The 16,462-nt window shown below is 44.1% G+C and overlaps 1 protein-coding gene across 5 annotated transcripts; it reads right to left on the bottom strand.

Moving 5' to 3' along the window:
* Positions 1-2,126: 2,126 nt before the first annotated feature.
* On the bottom strand, positions 2,127-14,961 carry LOC132882250 (uncharacterized). 5 transcript variants are annotated; one of them, XR_009654141.1, is made up of 19 exons: positions 14,638-14,961; positions 14,411-14,500; positions 14,223-14,292; positions 13,948-14,051; positions 13,584-13,856; positions 13,319-13,412; positions 13,125-13,192; positions 12,771-12,992; positions 12,617-12,655; positions 12,355-12,480; positions 12,188-12,265; positions 11,955-12,077; positions 11,776-11,853; positions 11,618-11,701; positions 11,326-11,403; positions 10,652-10,663; positions 2,986-3,098; positions 2,821-2,886; positions 2,127-2,724 (listed from the first exon to the last, which is right to left on the bottom strand). XR_009654141.1 is itself a non-coding variant. In XM_060915529.1 (17 exons), exons 1-17 carry the CDS (start codon positions 14,728-14,730, stop codon positions 3,039-3,041), a joined length of 1,692 nt encoding a protein of 563 aa, XP_060771512.1. In that variant the 5' UTR covers positions 14,731-14,961; the 3' UTR covers positions 2,820-3,038. The 5 variants fall into 5 exon arrangements, 1 of the variants encoding a protein (XP_060771512.1); XR_009654142.1 differs by having other exon boundaries at positions 3,013-3,098; XR_009654143.1 differs by lacking the exon at positions 10,652-10,663 and having other exon boundaries at positions 14,638-14,960.
* Positions 14,962-16,462: the final 1,501 nt, after the last annotated feature.

The raw sequence follows: 16,462 nt of genomic DNA, 5'->3' as shown, positions 1-16,462 counted from the left end.
GTCGCGAAAAAATCGCAATCTATAGAGAAAAGTAATAGCATAGCGAGTCCGATCGAGCCGCACGTTTTGATATATTGTTTGTCTGTGTGCGACGTACGGTTATTGAGTTATTCGAAATCAAAATTTGCGTAGGAATAATAAAAATAAAAATAAAAATAATAATAATAAAAAGAAACACGTAGAAGAACAATAGTTGCAGTGCTTTGCACTGCAACCTATGGGCTCCCCTAGGGGAGCCCATAGGTTGCTGTGCTGCAGCACTGCATCCTAACTAGACCGGACAATTCCCCGGGGGAAATTGTGAGAGGATGCAGTGCGCGAAGCAATTCGGTCATGCATGTTTGCCGGCCGTGAATGTGTGACCCGCAATGATGTTTCAATGCAATGATCGTGTGTGTGCTCGAGACAGCAGCCGTCATGAAGAAGACCTATTCAAGAGTATGACCAAAGTGACTACAGGCGGAAATTAGCATGTACTGCTATAACCTGGGACAGACATCTGTCCTTACCACAAGGATAATGTTTAATTTGTGCACTGTCCCTTTTAAAAATAAAATAAACTCTAAACTCTAAGAAGAGTGTTTGTAGTTTGTATGTACGAACAGAAGTGTTCCTAATAAAGTGGGCGGCTAAGGTGAGGCTGACACACAAGGGCTGGAGTTTTCTACTGTTTTTTTTATGAAGGACCAGGCCTCGAACAATGACAAATAACTCGACAACGGAAGCAGCTATTCACAAAATTCTTTCACAGTGAGCGCTAGAAGGGTCTCCTGAATAAAATGATGTATTTTTTTGTTTGTATTGTTAAAAATGAGGACGCTACAGGGAGTTAAAAACGAGTGACTTTTCAGCAACGTTTATACTGGGAGTCAATGAGGCCGCTCACCTGTGCTCTCCTCACTTTGAGGCTTGTCATTCAAAAACCGTAAATCCTATCGTTTAGGTAGACACATTGTGTGAATCAGGACAAGTTTTCCTACTACTTTTGAGAAAATCATGTCTGTAGAGTGAAATTTGTGGCTGAAAACAGAGTTTAAGCGAGAAAGTTTGACCTTTTTTTTTAACCACTCTCCACTCTAAGATGAACGACCCTCACTGGTGTGTAACGCAATAGACACCCATTCAAAAGCCGGATTTTCTCCCAGAAACCACATGGCGTTTGAACCGGGCCTGATCCGAAAGTGTAAAACCTAGCAGAAAAGTTGAATGCCAGATCCACAGAGGAGAAGTTTTCCTACGTTTTAGAGTTTGAATCATGTCTCTAGGTGAAAGCATGCCAGAGCAGTGGATGTTTGAAAAACATTGAAAAAGTCCTTTTTTTTCAATTAATTCCATAGAAATGAATGGGGTTTTTTGGGGCGATTTTTTCGCGACTACGTCGCGAAAAAATCGTATTCTATAGAGAAAAGTAATAGCATAGCGAGTCCGATCGAGCCGCACGTTTTGATATATTGTTTGTCTGTGTGCGACGTACGGTTATTGAGTTATTCGAAATCAAAATTTGCGTAGGATTAATAATAATAAGAAGAAACACGTAGAAGAACAATAGTTGCAGTGCTTTGCACTGCAACCTATGGGCTCCCCTAGGGGAGCCCATAGGTTGCTGTGCTGCAGCACTGCATCCTAACTAGACCGGACAATTCCCCGGGGGAAATTGTGAGAGGATGCAGTGCGCGAAGCAATTTGGTCACTCATGCAAGCTAGCTGTGAATGTGTGACTTGCTATGAGGCTACAAAATTGATGTTAAACATCAAGTTATTACTGAAAAACTATTGATTAAAAAAACAGACACTGAGAAATGGTCCTATAAACAACTTTACCAATATAAAAGCTTACCAGGACTATCAAATATGTGATGTGAACTTTCCCAGTCGCAGGTTCCTGGTCAGGCCAGCGTGGCGCAGCAGCAGGTGAGTGACTTTTTTTTTTTTTTAACAATAAGTTAACTGGTTAATATTTAAAGTTTGAATATTTGTCTGGTCAAAATATACATGTGGGTTTTTTGTCTTTCACAGGAGGAGTACTGTACTGTGTGAATGTGTGACTTACTATGAGGCTACGATGCTAACAGCTAGCTAACATGCTAATACCTAGCAAGCAATAATAAAACAACCATAAACAGACATTTTGCAGCAGATATTTGGTTTATTTTTCCATAAAACACAAGCAAACAACCAAGGCATTGAAAAACACCCGATGAGTCAGCAAAAATCAACATAAGTCTAACGCTTTTAACAAACATTGTCGCAAAGCAGCTTTACAGAATTTGAACAACTTAAAACATGAGCTAATTTTGTCACTAATCTATCCCCAATGAGCAAGCCTGTGGCGACGGTGGCAAGGAAAAACTCCCTCAGACAACAACATGAGGAAGAAACCTCGAGAGGAACCAGACTCAAAAGGGAACCCATCCTCATTTGGGCAACAACAACATGAACAGTTTAACATGAAGACAGTTTCATTGATGGAAACTTTAGGACTGCACTCAAGTTAACAAGTCAACTGTAGTCCTCAGGCATAAAAGCATTACTGTAGCAACAAAAAGCAGATTAGGTACTACCGGTCAACTAATCACAGGCCCTAGGACCTGGTGTGTATCCTCCCTACTAAATACAATGAGAACTAATCTAAGAAGCAGACAAGACAACCGAACCAATCAGGAAACTAAAGATAAAAGGGGGGGGGGGATCTTCTGGAGGTCTTCTTCCTGAGTCTTGTTCTTCCTGTAACATTAAAACAGTATTCATTAGTCAGGTGCACTTTTCAAAGTGTTGTTTGATATACAAATCAATGAAGATACAATGCTAAATATCCCTTACGTTCTTCTGCTGGGTTGCTGTCTTCACTGGAGAGTGAGCTGCTATAGTCTTCTGGAGGTCTTCATCCTACATATGTTCCCAGATTAAAAAACAACAAGACATAAGTTACAGGTTTCAATGCATTGTGTTAAAACATTGCTCAAAAGTTATGAAATATTTCTTTGCTTTTTTGTGATCGGTTGCTGTCCCCACTGGCACGAGATCAGCTGTGGTCCTCTTCATTTCCTCCTCACTCTGCTGTGAGATACTCCTGCTTTTGAACATGGACAGTAGAGAGCCTGAAGAAGAGAAAGGGAGGGGGATTTAGTTACATTACTCAAACGCGAGTGAATAATTCAAAGGAAGAGAGATACTTACCTTGTGATGGACCTTGTTGACATTCAGCTTGATTTTACATAAAGCAACATTACAATACAAGATTACATAACATTACATTAGCTAAGCCAATTCCATAACATTTTAAATTGACCGCCGTTCTCAGCAGCTCAGTAAATGACAAGATAATGCGGAGCCCTTTATTACATAAATAAATACAATTACACTGCATTTACATAAGATTCAACCATTTCCAGCCAACACATGCCACTACAATGATTAGTCTTAACAATAACTTAAAACTACACAATTGAAAAGCTGGGCACTCATTGAACAAACTGAATGAGTGACCTGAAACACGTATATGAAAAACAATTAAATAAGAAAAACGCCCACGCAGACAAGTTATGACAAAATGAAACAATGTGAAGGGTTTTTTTTTTACAAAAAAAAAATTTAAAGGTCAATTAACACTTTACAGAGAGAGTACAATAACAGTGACGATAAACTACTCCTTGACCAGGCTCAAGGAGTGCCTAGAAACTACATATGCATTACACACACACACACACACACACACACACCTTACAGGATACAGAAACTCGAACTTTTCTATGGATCATGTGTTGGCTAGAGAGGCTTAGTCGGTCAAAATACAATAAACCGGACTGTGGTAACTGTAGTACGTTTGGAGAACACCTGATTGAAGACACTTATCAGGATGTGAAATATAAATGTGGTCAATCAGCGTGTTCTTCTCGGTGGTGGACTCTTTAATTAATTGAGTGTAACCTCTGGACTGAAATAAGTCTTTGATGCTTTTTTTTCCTTTCGAAAGAAGATCCTCATTAAAATCGCCACAAACAACAATGGGCTGGTGATTTAAAATGGCCAATGAGTCCAAGAGGTTTTTCAAATTTTGGAGAAAGATTCCTAATTGAAAATTTGGCGGTTTGTAAACCGTCGCCAATAGTACTTTGACCGGAGCCTTGATTTTAACAACAACAAACTCCAAATCCGTGACCTGTTGCATGTACCTGCGAGGCTCTGCTTGCACATAGTCTCTGCAGTACACTGCAACTCCACCTCCATCTTTTTTAGCCATGTCCACACAGCTGTTGTAAGACAGCTGTCTGCTACGTGGGAACATGGCATACCCCTCCAATTGAAAAATTTCAGCTACAGAAGACCCCGACAAATGTGTCTCTGTAAGGCAAAGCACATCCGCTCGTTGGAGCTCGTGATGCGCTCTCAGGTCCACCATGTGACATGGCAGACCCTGCGTGTTGTGGTGGACAATTGTCAAAACCTTTGGAGTTTGTTGCATGGATTGAAGAAAACTCAACAACGGTCTACAGCTCTGGAAAGATGCTCGAGGCATACTTTCCATAGCCATCTTGATCTCGGGGTCGGCGTAGATCTTCTTCTCGTCGAAGTCGCAGACGGTCAGACCTCCCAGCGAGGTTGTGCGGCTTAGAGCTACATAAGCCATGCCCGGTTCGAAGATGCGTTTCAGGCACACAACCGCCGACGCCATCGTCATGCCTTGTACTTTGTGGGCCGTACAGGCAAAAGCCAACTTCATGGGGAACTGGCGACGAACAACGCCTTTTTTGCTGCTCAGGTTCTCCTCAGACCTTTCAATATAGGCCAGATTGTCTGAGGGACCCAAGATCTTTTTGCGGAATCTCTGTCCTGCTGTGGGATTGTCCAGCTGGAGTCCAATCAACTTTACATATTTTGGCTCGCGCTCCGTCATCACAATGTGTGAGATGGTTCCGAATGTTCCGTTAACAATTCCGTCCTCCACGTCGAGATTCCTGGTCAACATAACGCGTACTCCTTGAGCAGCCATTATGTTGTCAGGCAAGTCTCGCTGGTTACCTTTAACGGCGAACACCATCGTCATGCAGCCGGTCGTAGGAATTTTACGGTAATCCTGAGCTGCGATGTCGATGGCATCCTCGTGGAGGGAGGCTACAGTGGCGGAGTTGTGACGGTCAACTTCTTTGTTGGTGGCGTATATGTGTAGCCTATCAACTGGACAATCCTTGACGTCGGCCACTGCCTGTGTGAGCAACCCTCTATCTTCGTCGCTCAAAGGATCGCGCTTTTGCTTCACTCTCAGGCGGTTCAAGAGCTCAGCAAAAGCCCGATCGTCCTTCTGTCGCATGATCTCTGTAAGGATGACCATTTTGAAGTGATCCTTCCAGAGATCAAACTCCGTCTCCTCGTACACACACAGCGGCTTGGCTCTACCGGGAGGCGGCAACTGATAAAAGTCACCTACAGCAAGGACAGAAATTCCTCCGAACGGCTTCTTGTTTCCTCGGATCTGTTGAAAACGCCAGTTGACATAGGCAAACAGCTCTTTGGAAACCATGGAGATCTCGTCAATGATGAGAATCTCCGCGTTGGATAGCGCCGCTCTGACTTCATCAAGGGCGTTTCCAAGACCTTGATACGGTGGCTTCAAGGATCTTGGCAGTTTGAGGACGGAGTGCAACGTCACGCCAGCGATGTTGAAGGCTGCTGTGCCAGTGAAGGCGGTCAGCAGCACCGCAGGCTGGGACATGTCTGCATGGTCCCGGAATCTGGGGAGCTCACGCAGAATCCTCGTTGCCTCCTGGTGAACGCACTTGATTACGTGCGATTTACCACAGCCAGCTCCCCCGGTCAAAAAGTAATAAAACGGCTCGACGTCGCAACCCCACAGAAGTTCAAAGCACCACTGACGTATGCTGTAGAAGATAGAAGCCTGTGTTTTGTTCAGACTTTGATACATTTTTCTCACAAAGTCTGGACTCAACTGCGGCGCTTCTATCCTAGGCATGGAGCTCCTCCCGTCTTTGACTTCGTATTCAGGAACTTCTTCTTGGCCTTCACGCTCGTCGTCAGGTTCTCGCTCTGCAAGACACTCTAACCGGTCTGCCTCTACTTCAGGCGCATAACAGTCCAATTCATTAACTATAGGGCCGTGCACCCGATACTGTTCCAACGCTTCGTCAAGCTTCCGGCCTTGACCTTCATAGCGTTGTTTGTTGCGGTCTATGATGGCTCGGACACGCACGCCATACTTTTGGCCACACTTATAAAACTGCTCGTAGGTCGGGTGTGCTTCATCTCTCAGGTCGTCATCGGATCTGTGTGGGAGATAAAGCTTGAGCAGTCTTCTATAGAACTTCTCAGGTGTTTTCTGCTCTGAGAAGCGAGGAAATCTAATAATTGCTGGTTTCCCAGTCCTCTTCTGAACAAAGCCCATGTCGTGTAAGAGGGGGATGCCGCTTCTACTTTCAGTTTGCTGCCCGTACAGCACCCTGTACTCCGACGCAAACTCGGCCATGCACATGTGCTCGAACTCCGGCTCGACAGGCCTGTAGGCGTATTTGTCAGGCAGGCCCGACATCCACACCTCCTCCGAACCCGGCTCCATTTGCTTGAGTCTGCCAATAGGGTGACTCATCTTCAGACCCTCCTCGTCGGTCTGAAGGAACACAACGGAGCGGGAGCACCTCTTCAGACGCAAGCTGCAGGTGCGAGCAACAGCCTCTTGAGCGCTGACCTCTCTATGTTTAACATAGGCCTGCATAATCTGCTTCATTTCGTCACGCTCATTTACGTTGGACTGTTTTACATCTTTGATGACGTTCTTAAGGAATTGAGTCATCTCATGCTCTGGCTTCGACACATAGGACATCATGTACATGATGCAGCTGTAGTCATCCACGACGTACTGAATGTCCATGTTGGCGTTCCAGGCACGAAGCAGGTCTGGGTTGTACTGATTAACCCAGCAGTCATTCGGATGCCGCTTCAGGACCACGACGTTGCTGTTCGCGGCGCGGTCGAAGAGCTTACGGTACTGCTTACGCGTCAAACCGCATCGGTCGAGCAACTCCGTCAAGCTGCTAAATGAAGCGCCTGCATCCATGAGCAAGTCTCTAACTTGCTGAAGCTTGGCTTTGGCTTTCTTTCGCTTCTTAGCGATTGCCCGCTTCTCCCTCCGTTCTCTAGCAGCAGCCTCGTCTTGGTTTTCGTCTAAAACTCCAGAGGGGCGAACAACGGGGGGCCTAGTGATGAAGGTTTCATCCACGGGCAGTTTAGGGAAGCCAAACCTACAGGCAACATTGCCTTTTTTGCAGGACTTGGAATGGTTCCTGCTGTGCACCTGAACCTCCGAGACAATTCCGTGGAGCTCCAGGTCTGTCTCGGGGTCAGGCATCTCACACGAGATGTAGCGATCTATAAACGCCGCTACTTCGTCGTCAGAGGCGTCGTCAAATTTGGGTGAGTTTTTTATCCAAATCAGCATGTGTATATGGGGACTTCCTCTAGCTTGGAACTCAACCCTATAAAAGTAATCCTCTACTTCACCAATGGGCTGTGCTGGTGAGAGGATAAGGTTGGTCATCAGAGCATCGACTCGCTTTTCAAACATGCGCATCACCGTTACGGGGTTGCTCCGCAGAATGTCGCATTTCGCTTTCCAGTCGAGCTCTGAAAAGTCCCCTAGTTCTCCCTGCTGAGCTTTTATGATCTCTATGACCTCAGGCCATCTCATCTCGGCAGCGGAGAACGTTGCAAAAAACGTGGGTTTGCCAATTTGCCGGACCATGGCGTGGACATCTTTGAGCGTTTTTGTCCAATAAGCCGGGGTGCCTCGAAGAGGTTGCATAAACCGAGTTGCGTCTTGGCTCATAATGAGCCGTTGCACCTCGTCTCGGTCCAGGAGCATGAGGTTGTTAATATGACGGCCATCTGCAGCTCTGGACCTGCCTTTGCGCATTTGAATCGACATGCTGTTTGTCGCCAGGTGCGTTTCTGTGACAAACTGCGCAAAGAAAAGATACGTTTGGTCGCTAGCAAAACGTGTATCAGCAGCAAACAGCCTGCAATTAAAATACATGCTAGGTGAGAGCGAGAAGGTTCTGGGTTCATCCAGTGTGTTCTCTCCTGTCGGGAATTGCACAGGGAAAGCCATGGCTTCTAGTTTCGGTATGGCGAAGAACCCTACTGGTTTGTTGCCCTGGGCGGGGGCAACGCTAAATATTCCATCGCCATACGTAAGAATTTCCTGCGCGATGTCAGGCGGCTGCATACACGTGTCCAGAGTCAGGCCTGGTCTAAGCTCCTCCTCCTCTTCGTCAGCTTCCTTGGGCTGACGACGTCTATCGGGGTCCGGGTCGTTCTGACTACTAAAAACCTCCTCGAGGTCTATGCCAGCCTCAATGTCTCCCTGATGCTGCTCCGGCTGCGCAGCATCAGCAACATTGTGCTGCGAGTCGTCTTGATCGACCGACTCGTCAAAAGTGGCACTGTCGTTAATGGATACATCCTGATACTCAGAATGCATCTTTTTAAGCGTGGCCAGGGCAGCTAAAACATTTTTCATGTTAACAGTATAGAAGTGCTGGTAGCCCTTATAGTTAATGCGCCTCTTTAATTTAACTTGAAGTAGCTGCGCTTCCGATCTGGGTCTTGGGAGACTGTTGACAGTCGCTTCCATCTCTGATGGAACGCACACAACAGCTCCGCGGACTGCTTTTTGCTGTCCTTTGGGCAGAGCGATAACCTTGGCGAAAGGCAGTATTTTGGCAATAAGCTGCCTCTCGAGCACGTTGAGCGTAGCCAACTCCGGGGGGATCGGTGCCAACTCCAGTCGGTTTGCGGTGGCTATTGGTGGCATGCGTCCTCTCTTCAAGTGGCTGTCACACGTGTTACAGATCCACTCCTGCAGTCGCTCTTGTGCAACAGAGCAATGTTCAGAGCAGTCGTCGTCACAAAAATGGACGTACTTGCCTGTTAAGCAGGCTGCGGCCACTCTGGGTTTTTGGGTGTACTTTCCCCTATTGCACAATTTAACCTGATTAGGAAACATTGCTCTGTTGCACACCGTACAAACGCACGTTGGTCCATGACGAATTAGCTCGCGAAATGCTGTGATGGCGGCTTCCATCACAGGGTTAATCACGGCCTGCGAATGGCGGGGGGTGTGGGGCACTAGCTTCCTATATTTTTGCTTGATCCTTAATGCCCTCTGCATCTTGCTAAAGATGCAAAAAGTAGCATCTGTGGACAGTTTGGTTACGCTGCGCTGGCTACAGCGTTTGATACAGCGTAACCTAAACTCAGGATCACTGTGGTACCTAGCATAGAAACACTCCTTTTTCTTTTGCCTAAAGCTTTGGTGCGATTTGTACTTTGTCGTCATATACAATTTCTTTCTACTCTGAAAAGCAGGATCCGCCTTATACTTGTCTTTACTGTACTGTTTCTTTCTACTCTGAAAAGCAGGATCCGCCTTATACTTGTCTTTACTGTACTGTTTCTTTCTACTCTGAAAAGCAGGATCCGCCTTATACTTGTCTTTACTGTACTGTTTCTGTCTACTCTGAAAAGCAGGATCCGCCTTATACTTGTCTTTAATGTACTGTTTTTGTCTACTCTGAAAAGCAGGATCCGCCTTATATTTGTCTTTAATGTACTGTTTTTGTCTACTCTGAAAAGCAGGATCCGCCTTATATCTCTGGATAATTAATACGCTCTTTTTTCTTTGAACTTTTAAATAATAACGTCTGAAAGACAATAACCGTCGTTTCCTATGATTACTGTCTTGTGAATATTTTTTGTCTGCTTCCATTTTTTTAATTCCAAATTCCGGGCACTTGTCATACTTATTTTTTTCATATACCGAGCTTCCTTTTTTTTGGACAACATGGCACACTGGTGCATGTTGCTCTTTGCTGCTACTTTTTCTTCTGGCCTTTTGTCGCTGGGTTTTACCGAGTTTTAAGATATTTTCGTTTGTTGGAGGGAGAGCTGTCCTGGAGACTTTTTCTACCAACGATTGCTGAAGACATTCACTGGAACCGACGGCTTCAAATGACACAAGCACCAACTCATAGGTGGCAAAAGGTCCACGATCTGCAAAGAGTTTGAGCAGGTGCTCAGCCAGGTCACTGATTTCAGTGAAGGTCTTCATGATTGCAGTTCCGTTGTGGTCTGGTAGACCTGCTGAATTTCTGGCATGTGAATCAAACACGCCATACCTCCCTGATTTGTCACGGAAAACTGCAATAACCTCTGGAGATACAATGATGAACGCATGCCTAACATGACCTGACAGACACTGAAGCTCTTCAGCAAGGGAAAGGAGACCCTGGTTTCCGTTGCTGCTGGCTTTGACGAGTCCACATTTAATGTCGGACATATGGACATTGTACATATTTGTGTCTGTCAGGACTTGTTTTGGCATTTCCTCAACGCTAAGATGGTCATCATTGTATCTTCTCTCCAGGATCAGCTGTTGTTTCACTGCTACGTACAGTGAATCTCCCTGTGCCAGCACTCTATCGAGGGCAGCCGTGTTAAAGTGACCACCCTCATTCTCAAAAGCGAGAAAAGTCAGGGACATGCAGGAACACTGATGATTTCTAGAGAACTCACTGTACCTCATGTCTGCCTGACTGTGGCTAGCCCTAACAACAGACTGACCCCCACTTACCGTCACACTTACCTTGACGCTCGCCTGTAAAGATGTTAAAAGGTTAATTATTACTAAGTTAGTCACAATTAGTTATTAGTCTTACTAGTAGTTACTACCCATTATTGCCAGCATTGTTATTAATACTGTTAACTTTATTACTACTAGTAGTAATAGCAGCAGTCGTAACTAATCACATTACAAACTGTTGTAGAACGTTTTCAGCAAGTTTGTCAGATCAATTAAATAAATCTATAAAAAAGCTGGCACAATCTTACATGTTATGGCAAGTATATTTGGCTACACATTACATTACATTATTCCTTGTTTAAAATTTAAACATGTTGAGACCATCGTGGTTTCTCCTTTGTCCCATGGTCTTCTAGAATAAAGTTTAAAGGAGGATTTAAAGGACCTTTAAAGGAGGCTACTACCTTCACCACACTGACACTGCAGGATGTTGACTTTACAAGTACAGAGGTTTTCTGACCAGTATTATTAACTTAAGTTTACCAAGATCATATTTAGAAAACCTCTGTACCATTACTTGTGTTTATCTTTAAACAATTAATAAAACCATAAACTGTTTAGACTATACTACTATGAATTATTTCTTCCTAAAAAGGTCTTTTTATGCATTTGAGTTGAAATAAACCACACACACACTTTATTAAACCCACGATAAACCCGAATGTAAATGTCCTGACCTCTTTAGCAGGGGAGTTGGAGAGTCCATCGCCGATTATCCAGGGCCAGGAAGTCGATGAGGGAAATGGTGTCCATGTCTGTGATAAGTCATAACTCCAATTAATATTTAGACATGAGGAAACAACGCATCAAGTTGATACAATAAAAGTTTTCCAAGTGTATTTCAATTTCTCACTGACATTTGTGTTGTGTGCAGAGAAAGATAATGCTATCAGATGTTAAATGAACCAGTTTAATGTACTTACAGCTGATTTTACAGTAAACGTTCTGTGTCAACTGTGGAGTAAATACCTTAGCTAGGCGAGGAGACTGATGGGCCACATCTTTAATGGTCTTGGATGGTCCAGCCGGTGAAGGAGTCTTCATCCTGGGCACCTGAAAACAAATAATTGGATAAAATGAAGACTTTAATGACATCATGAACTTTACTTAATAGGAATAATATTTACCTTCGCAACCGGGGAACAGCAGGGGGTCTCCGGATCACCCAAACTGCAGGACAACCTGACTGGAGGGGACTCCATCAGCTGTTGACACACGAGAACAAAACACGTTAAACTTCATGTCTCAGTGAACACAATGTGTGTTCTGTGTGTGATTGTGTCTGTTGTGGCAGAGAGTAACATACGTTGGTCACTGAAATTTGGGTGCGGGGGGATGGTCCGTCCGTGGTCCTGGACCGAGGAACCGGGCTGGAGGGGGCGTCGTCCTCCAGTCTCTGTGACAGCCTGGTTGGAGGGGATCCAACCAGCTGTCGACAGATGAGAACAAATACATCAAAATTCAGACAGTCTAGTTATGTCTCCATGAAGACACCGTGTCAACTGTAAACATTCACTGTGTGTCAGTTGTGTAACATACGTTGTTCACAGGAGACTGGTGGTGGGGGGGGCGTCTCTCTGAGGTCCTACGACGCCTGGCTGCCGCTGGGGAGGCCACCTGCACCATCAAATAAAACATAGCATCAGTAACTGTAGAACAAGGAGAAACTTTAGAACACAGCCAAGAAGAGACGTCACACAATTTACCTTCTTGCTCGCTGGAGGAGACCTGCAGTCCTCCACGCCAGACAGCCGAGAAGGAGACACCTCCTCCACAGCACGAAGGGTCGTGCTACTGAACCACACTGGGTTCAGTGGGAGGAAGGACTCCTCCTGTGAAAGACAAAAAAAAAAAAGCAAAAAAAAAAAAAAAAAAAAAACACCCGCATGAATATTTGTCTGGTCAAATATACAAACTTTAAATATTAACCAGTTAACTTATTGTTAAAAAAAAAAAAAAGTCACTCACCTGCTGCTGCGCCACGCTGGCCTGACCAGGAACCTGCGACTGGGAAAGTTCACATCACATTTGATTAAATAGATGCTTTTTAATTATAACTGAACCCGTTCACCAAAATGTACCCAAACACATGTAAACACACAATATAATAAACTTTACTAACCTTGCTTCTCCGACCAACGACCTTCCACTGGAAGGGGTCAGGAGACAGAGGAGCACATACCTCGCCCTTCACAACCAGCTTAGGAGATACCTTCCCAAGTGGCTGTGAAGGAGTGGGAGACACCGGGGGAGGTGGTGGTGGTGGTGTCTTGAGGAACTGCTCCGTCGCGGCCCACAGCAGCTGGGTGAGGATGCCCATCCCTTCACGGTCGCTCAGGTGAACCTGCAGACATGACAACACAAATCCATTTACAGACAAAGTTCAACTATAAAAAGTAGCTCGTGTTGACTGGTTCATGTCAGCACGAGAAATTATAACAAATTAGACTTTTTCTATCACAGACATTCTACTTACGCCGTCTCTGCTCCACAGCTCCAAGCGCGTAAGGGGGAAGTGCTCCGCCACAGAGAAGTACCTCACACCTAAAAATATAAAAACGAAAAACATAAGTCATTACAACATCCACACATGCATTATGACTATGTTCATTACTATGTCACAGACATTAAGTACATTTCTTGTTTTATTGACATGATATTTTTACACACCCATACGAGCTGTCACGCGGTGGTACTCTTGGCGCAGGAGGACCTGGTACATCTCATCCTCCTGCAGGCGGGGGGGGAAGTCCAGCACAAAAACCTGTAGAAAACAAAACATGTTCGTTAACAATCGGCATTTTCATTCAAAATCACACATTACAATAACTACACATTAAAAGCTCATACATTGATTACTCTGAGATTAAACGCATCTCTAGTGTTGTCAAACTACTACAAATACAGGACAAGCGAGACATGAAAAAACACGTACCTCCGGCCAGCGGCTCCTCACAGCAGTGAGGAAACTTGCATAGTCGACGGCTGCCTCCTCGATGGTCCTGCTCGCCGTCAGGTTGTTGCTGGGGGCAAGAACACAGACCGCAGCAGGGGCCCGAGGAAGATCAGCATGCAGGACCTCCGTCCGCAGCTGAGCAGCGTGGGCCCCAGGGGTTGACATGACGCCAAACGAGAACTTACCCTCTGGCATCACGGCGAAACCGTCCGCGATGGACCGCAGGTGGGAGTCCCCGACAATCAGAACGAACTGCAACAACAAAGAAAATTTCTTTAGCATGAAAATCATTAATCCCTCTCAAGATCAATTACTTTCTTCATAAACTGGACAATAACAACACCTTCTTGTCAGGAGACTCCGGCGGGATGACCAACTTGTGGCTCCGTCCTGTGAGCTTTGAAGTTGGCCACCTCAGCACCCGATGGCGGAACCCGGTACCGCGGCCTGTTTAGTAAAAGACAAAGCAGATAACGGTATTATTGAATTGAAAAACCAGGAAATGTCAAGAAATCACTCGTTTATACAAGTAAAACAGTACAGAAAACCAGTTTAAAAAGCTTAATATTGATGAATTAATTTATTGATCATTTAGGGATAAAACAGGTGGATACTCACATGGCCGAACTTTGGGAAGGACATCTCCCGTGCTCCAGAAAGGCTTGGCTGGGGGTGAAGATCCAACCAACTGATGACAGATAAAATAATAAGCATACGACAAAGACAAGTTCAAACAAAATACAATAAAAATTTAAAAAGTAATACAAAATACATTAAACCTCAGACAATGTCTCATATGAACATACGTTGCTGACTGGAGCTCGGGAGCAGGGGGGGTGGGTCTCCCTGGTCCTCGACCCTGTGGAAGGCTTCTCTCTGGCCAGGGGGGACACCGTCTGATGAAACATTAACATCAAAGACATGGCAGACATACAGAACTTGGCAGTTAAAAAGAAAGCGATTGATGTGACATTTCTACAACTATTTTCATGCAGACAGTTGTGACACAGAAGCTTATTTACTGTGTAAATACCTTCAGGGGGAAAGTGGAGGGAGTCGGCTCCTCCAGGTCGAGCTTACTCCATCGGCGCCTGGCCGCCTCAGACCTCCTCCCCTTCCTTGGCATCCTGCTGGACAGAAGACAAAAAAAAAAAAAGAAAAAACTTCTTACAAAGTTTAAGTGACCTAAACCCTAACCTACCTTAACTACTTAACTTAAATTATCTAAGATAACCTAATATATTTTATATAAAATGTGATGGTGTGAGTGTGAACAAATCTGCTCCGGGAGTCTTGAGGATGACTTGAGTGCGATGAGTCTTGAGGGCGATGATTAGTCTCAGTCGTGAAGTACGTACAAACCTCTGATCACAAATCAAAGAAAACCTGCAATAAAAATAGAAATGTTCTTCTGTTACTTGGACTCAGTGTGAGCAACAATCCAACAGCGTAACACACGTTAAACATGTTTACTTTTCATGGTGTGTGTGTGTGAGAGAGAGAGTGAGCACAGAGCAGTGCCTGTTGACTTATCAGTAAACTTTTTCCCCCCTCAAGACAAATACACTATAAACACTATAAATATCCCCCACAAATAAAATACTACTAACTTCAGCAAATATGCAGAATTATCACCAAAATGTACATTAAATGTACATTAATTACTAAAAGTCAAAGTAGTCATGCATGAAAATGCTCCCTTCTCCATTTAATCACTATAGGCTGTTAAATACATTACACTTAGGCAGTATACATTTTAACTCCATACCAAAACATTTAATCACAGTTTATCAATCATATTTAACATTTTACCACAGTTTAATACAACACTAGTCTGAATATACAGATAAATATATAGCTTTCAGCTTTCATGTAAACGGCAGTTTAAATTAAAGAAAGATCCAGCCCAAATTCATGAGTTTATCTTCAATAACCTGAATTTTGTTTAACCCTCCTAATGTCTTCGGGTCAAAAATGACCCGAAACTGTTTAACAGCAGAGTTAAGGGTTCTTTTTTAACTTAATTTTATGACTTTTCCTAAAATGGCGACAGCTCGAGGCTTGTCGGTTTAAAATGGCGACAGCTCGAGGCATAGATATACATAGAAGACTAGATGCCTCACCGCGTATTCCAGGACGTCCGCACAGGGCGGTCATCTTACCACAGACAAGCTTTTCCACAGAATTTGCGGTAAACTGAGGTAAGACCATTGAGGTGCTTAAATGTTTATACTCTTATCTCGCTGAAATTTTGACGTATATACAAATGGTTTGATTTCTTAAAACATTATTAATGTGGTTGTAATTCTGGGTGCTTGAACATGCTAAAATCGTACCTTTTCTCTTCAAAAACGACTTACTGCAGCTTTTAGTCAAAGTGGTGTTTCATGCTAGGCTAGCCCGTAGCACCAAGTAATTTTACATGGAAGGTCTTGAGATAATATTTTCAATAACTGAAGTTGCACTTGCACATGGTTTTCATTTTCGGGTTGGTTAATTGAAAACACTGGTTGTGTCCCTATTTTTTAAGCTTAGACTCCACCACATTGCCAAGATGACAACCCTTTCCTTCCAGAACAACAGCATGAGACAGAAGCACAACAAAGCAGTAAAGGGCATTAGCCAAATATACAGTATAAAAATTTTCCAGGGGTATGAAGACTTACGCAAGCACAGCCCAGCACTCGCATTATGATTTACAGGAAATCAAAGTACTGACTTTGATGACAAGATGATGTGTGTGTCTGTGTGTGTTTTAATTGTAGATGTTTATATCAGTATGTCTAGTTTTATTTTAACTGCACATTGGAGCCTAGTCAAATGAAATTTCAATCTTCTGTGCTAACATATATTGACTT

Source organism: Neoarius graeffei, chromosome 2 (genome assembly GCF_027579695.1).
Source record: "Neoarius graeffei isolate fNeoGra1 chromosome 2, fNeoGra1.pri, whole genome shotgun sequence".
Lineage (NCBI taxonomy): Eukaryota > Metazoa > Chordata > Actinopteri > Siluriformes > Ariidae > Neoarius > Neoarius graeffei.
This window is presented reverse-complemented; position numbering and strand designations above follow the sequence as displayed.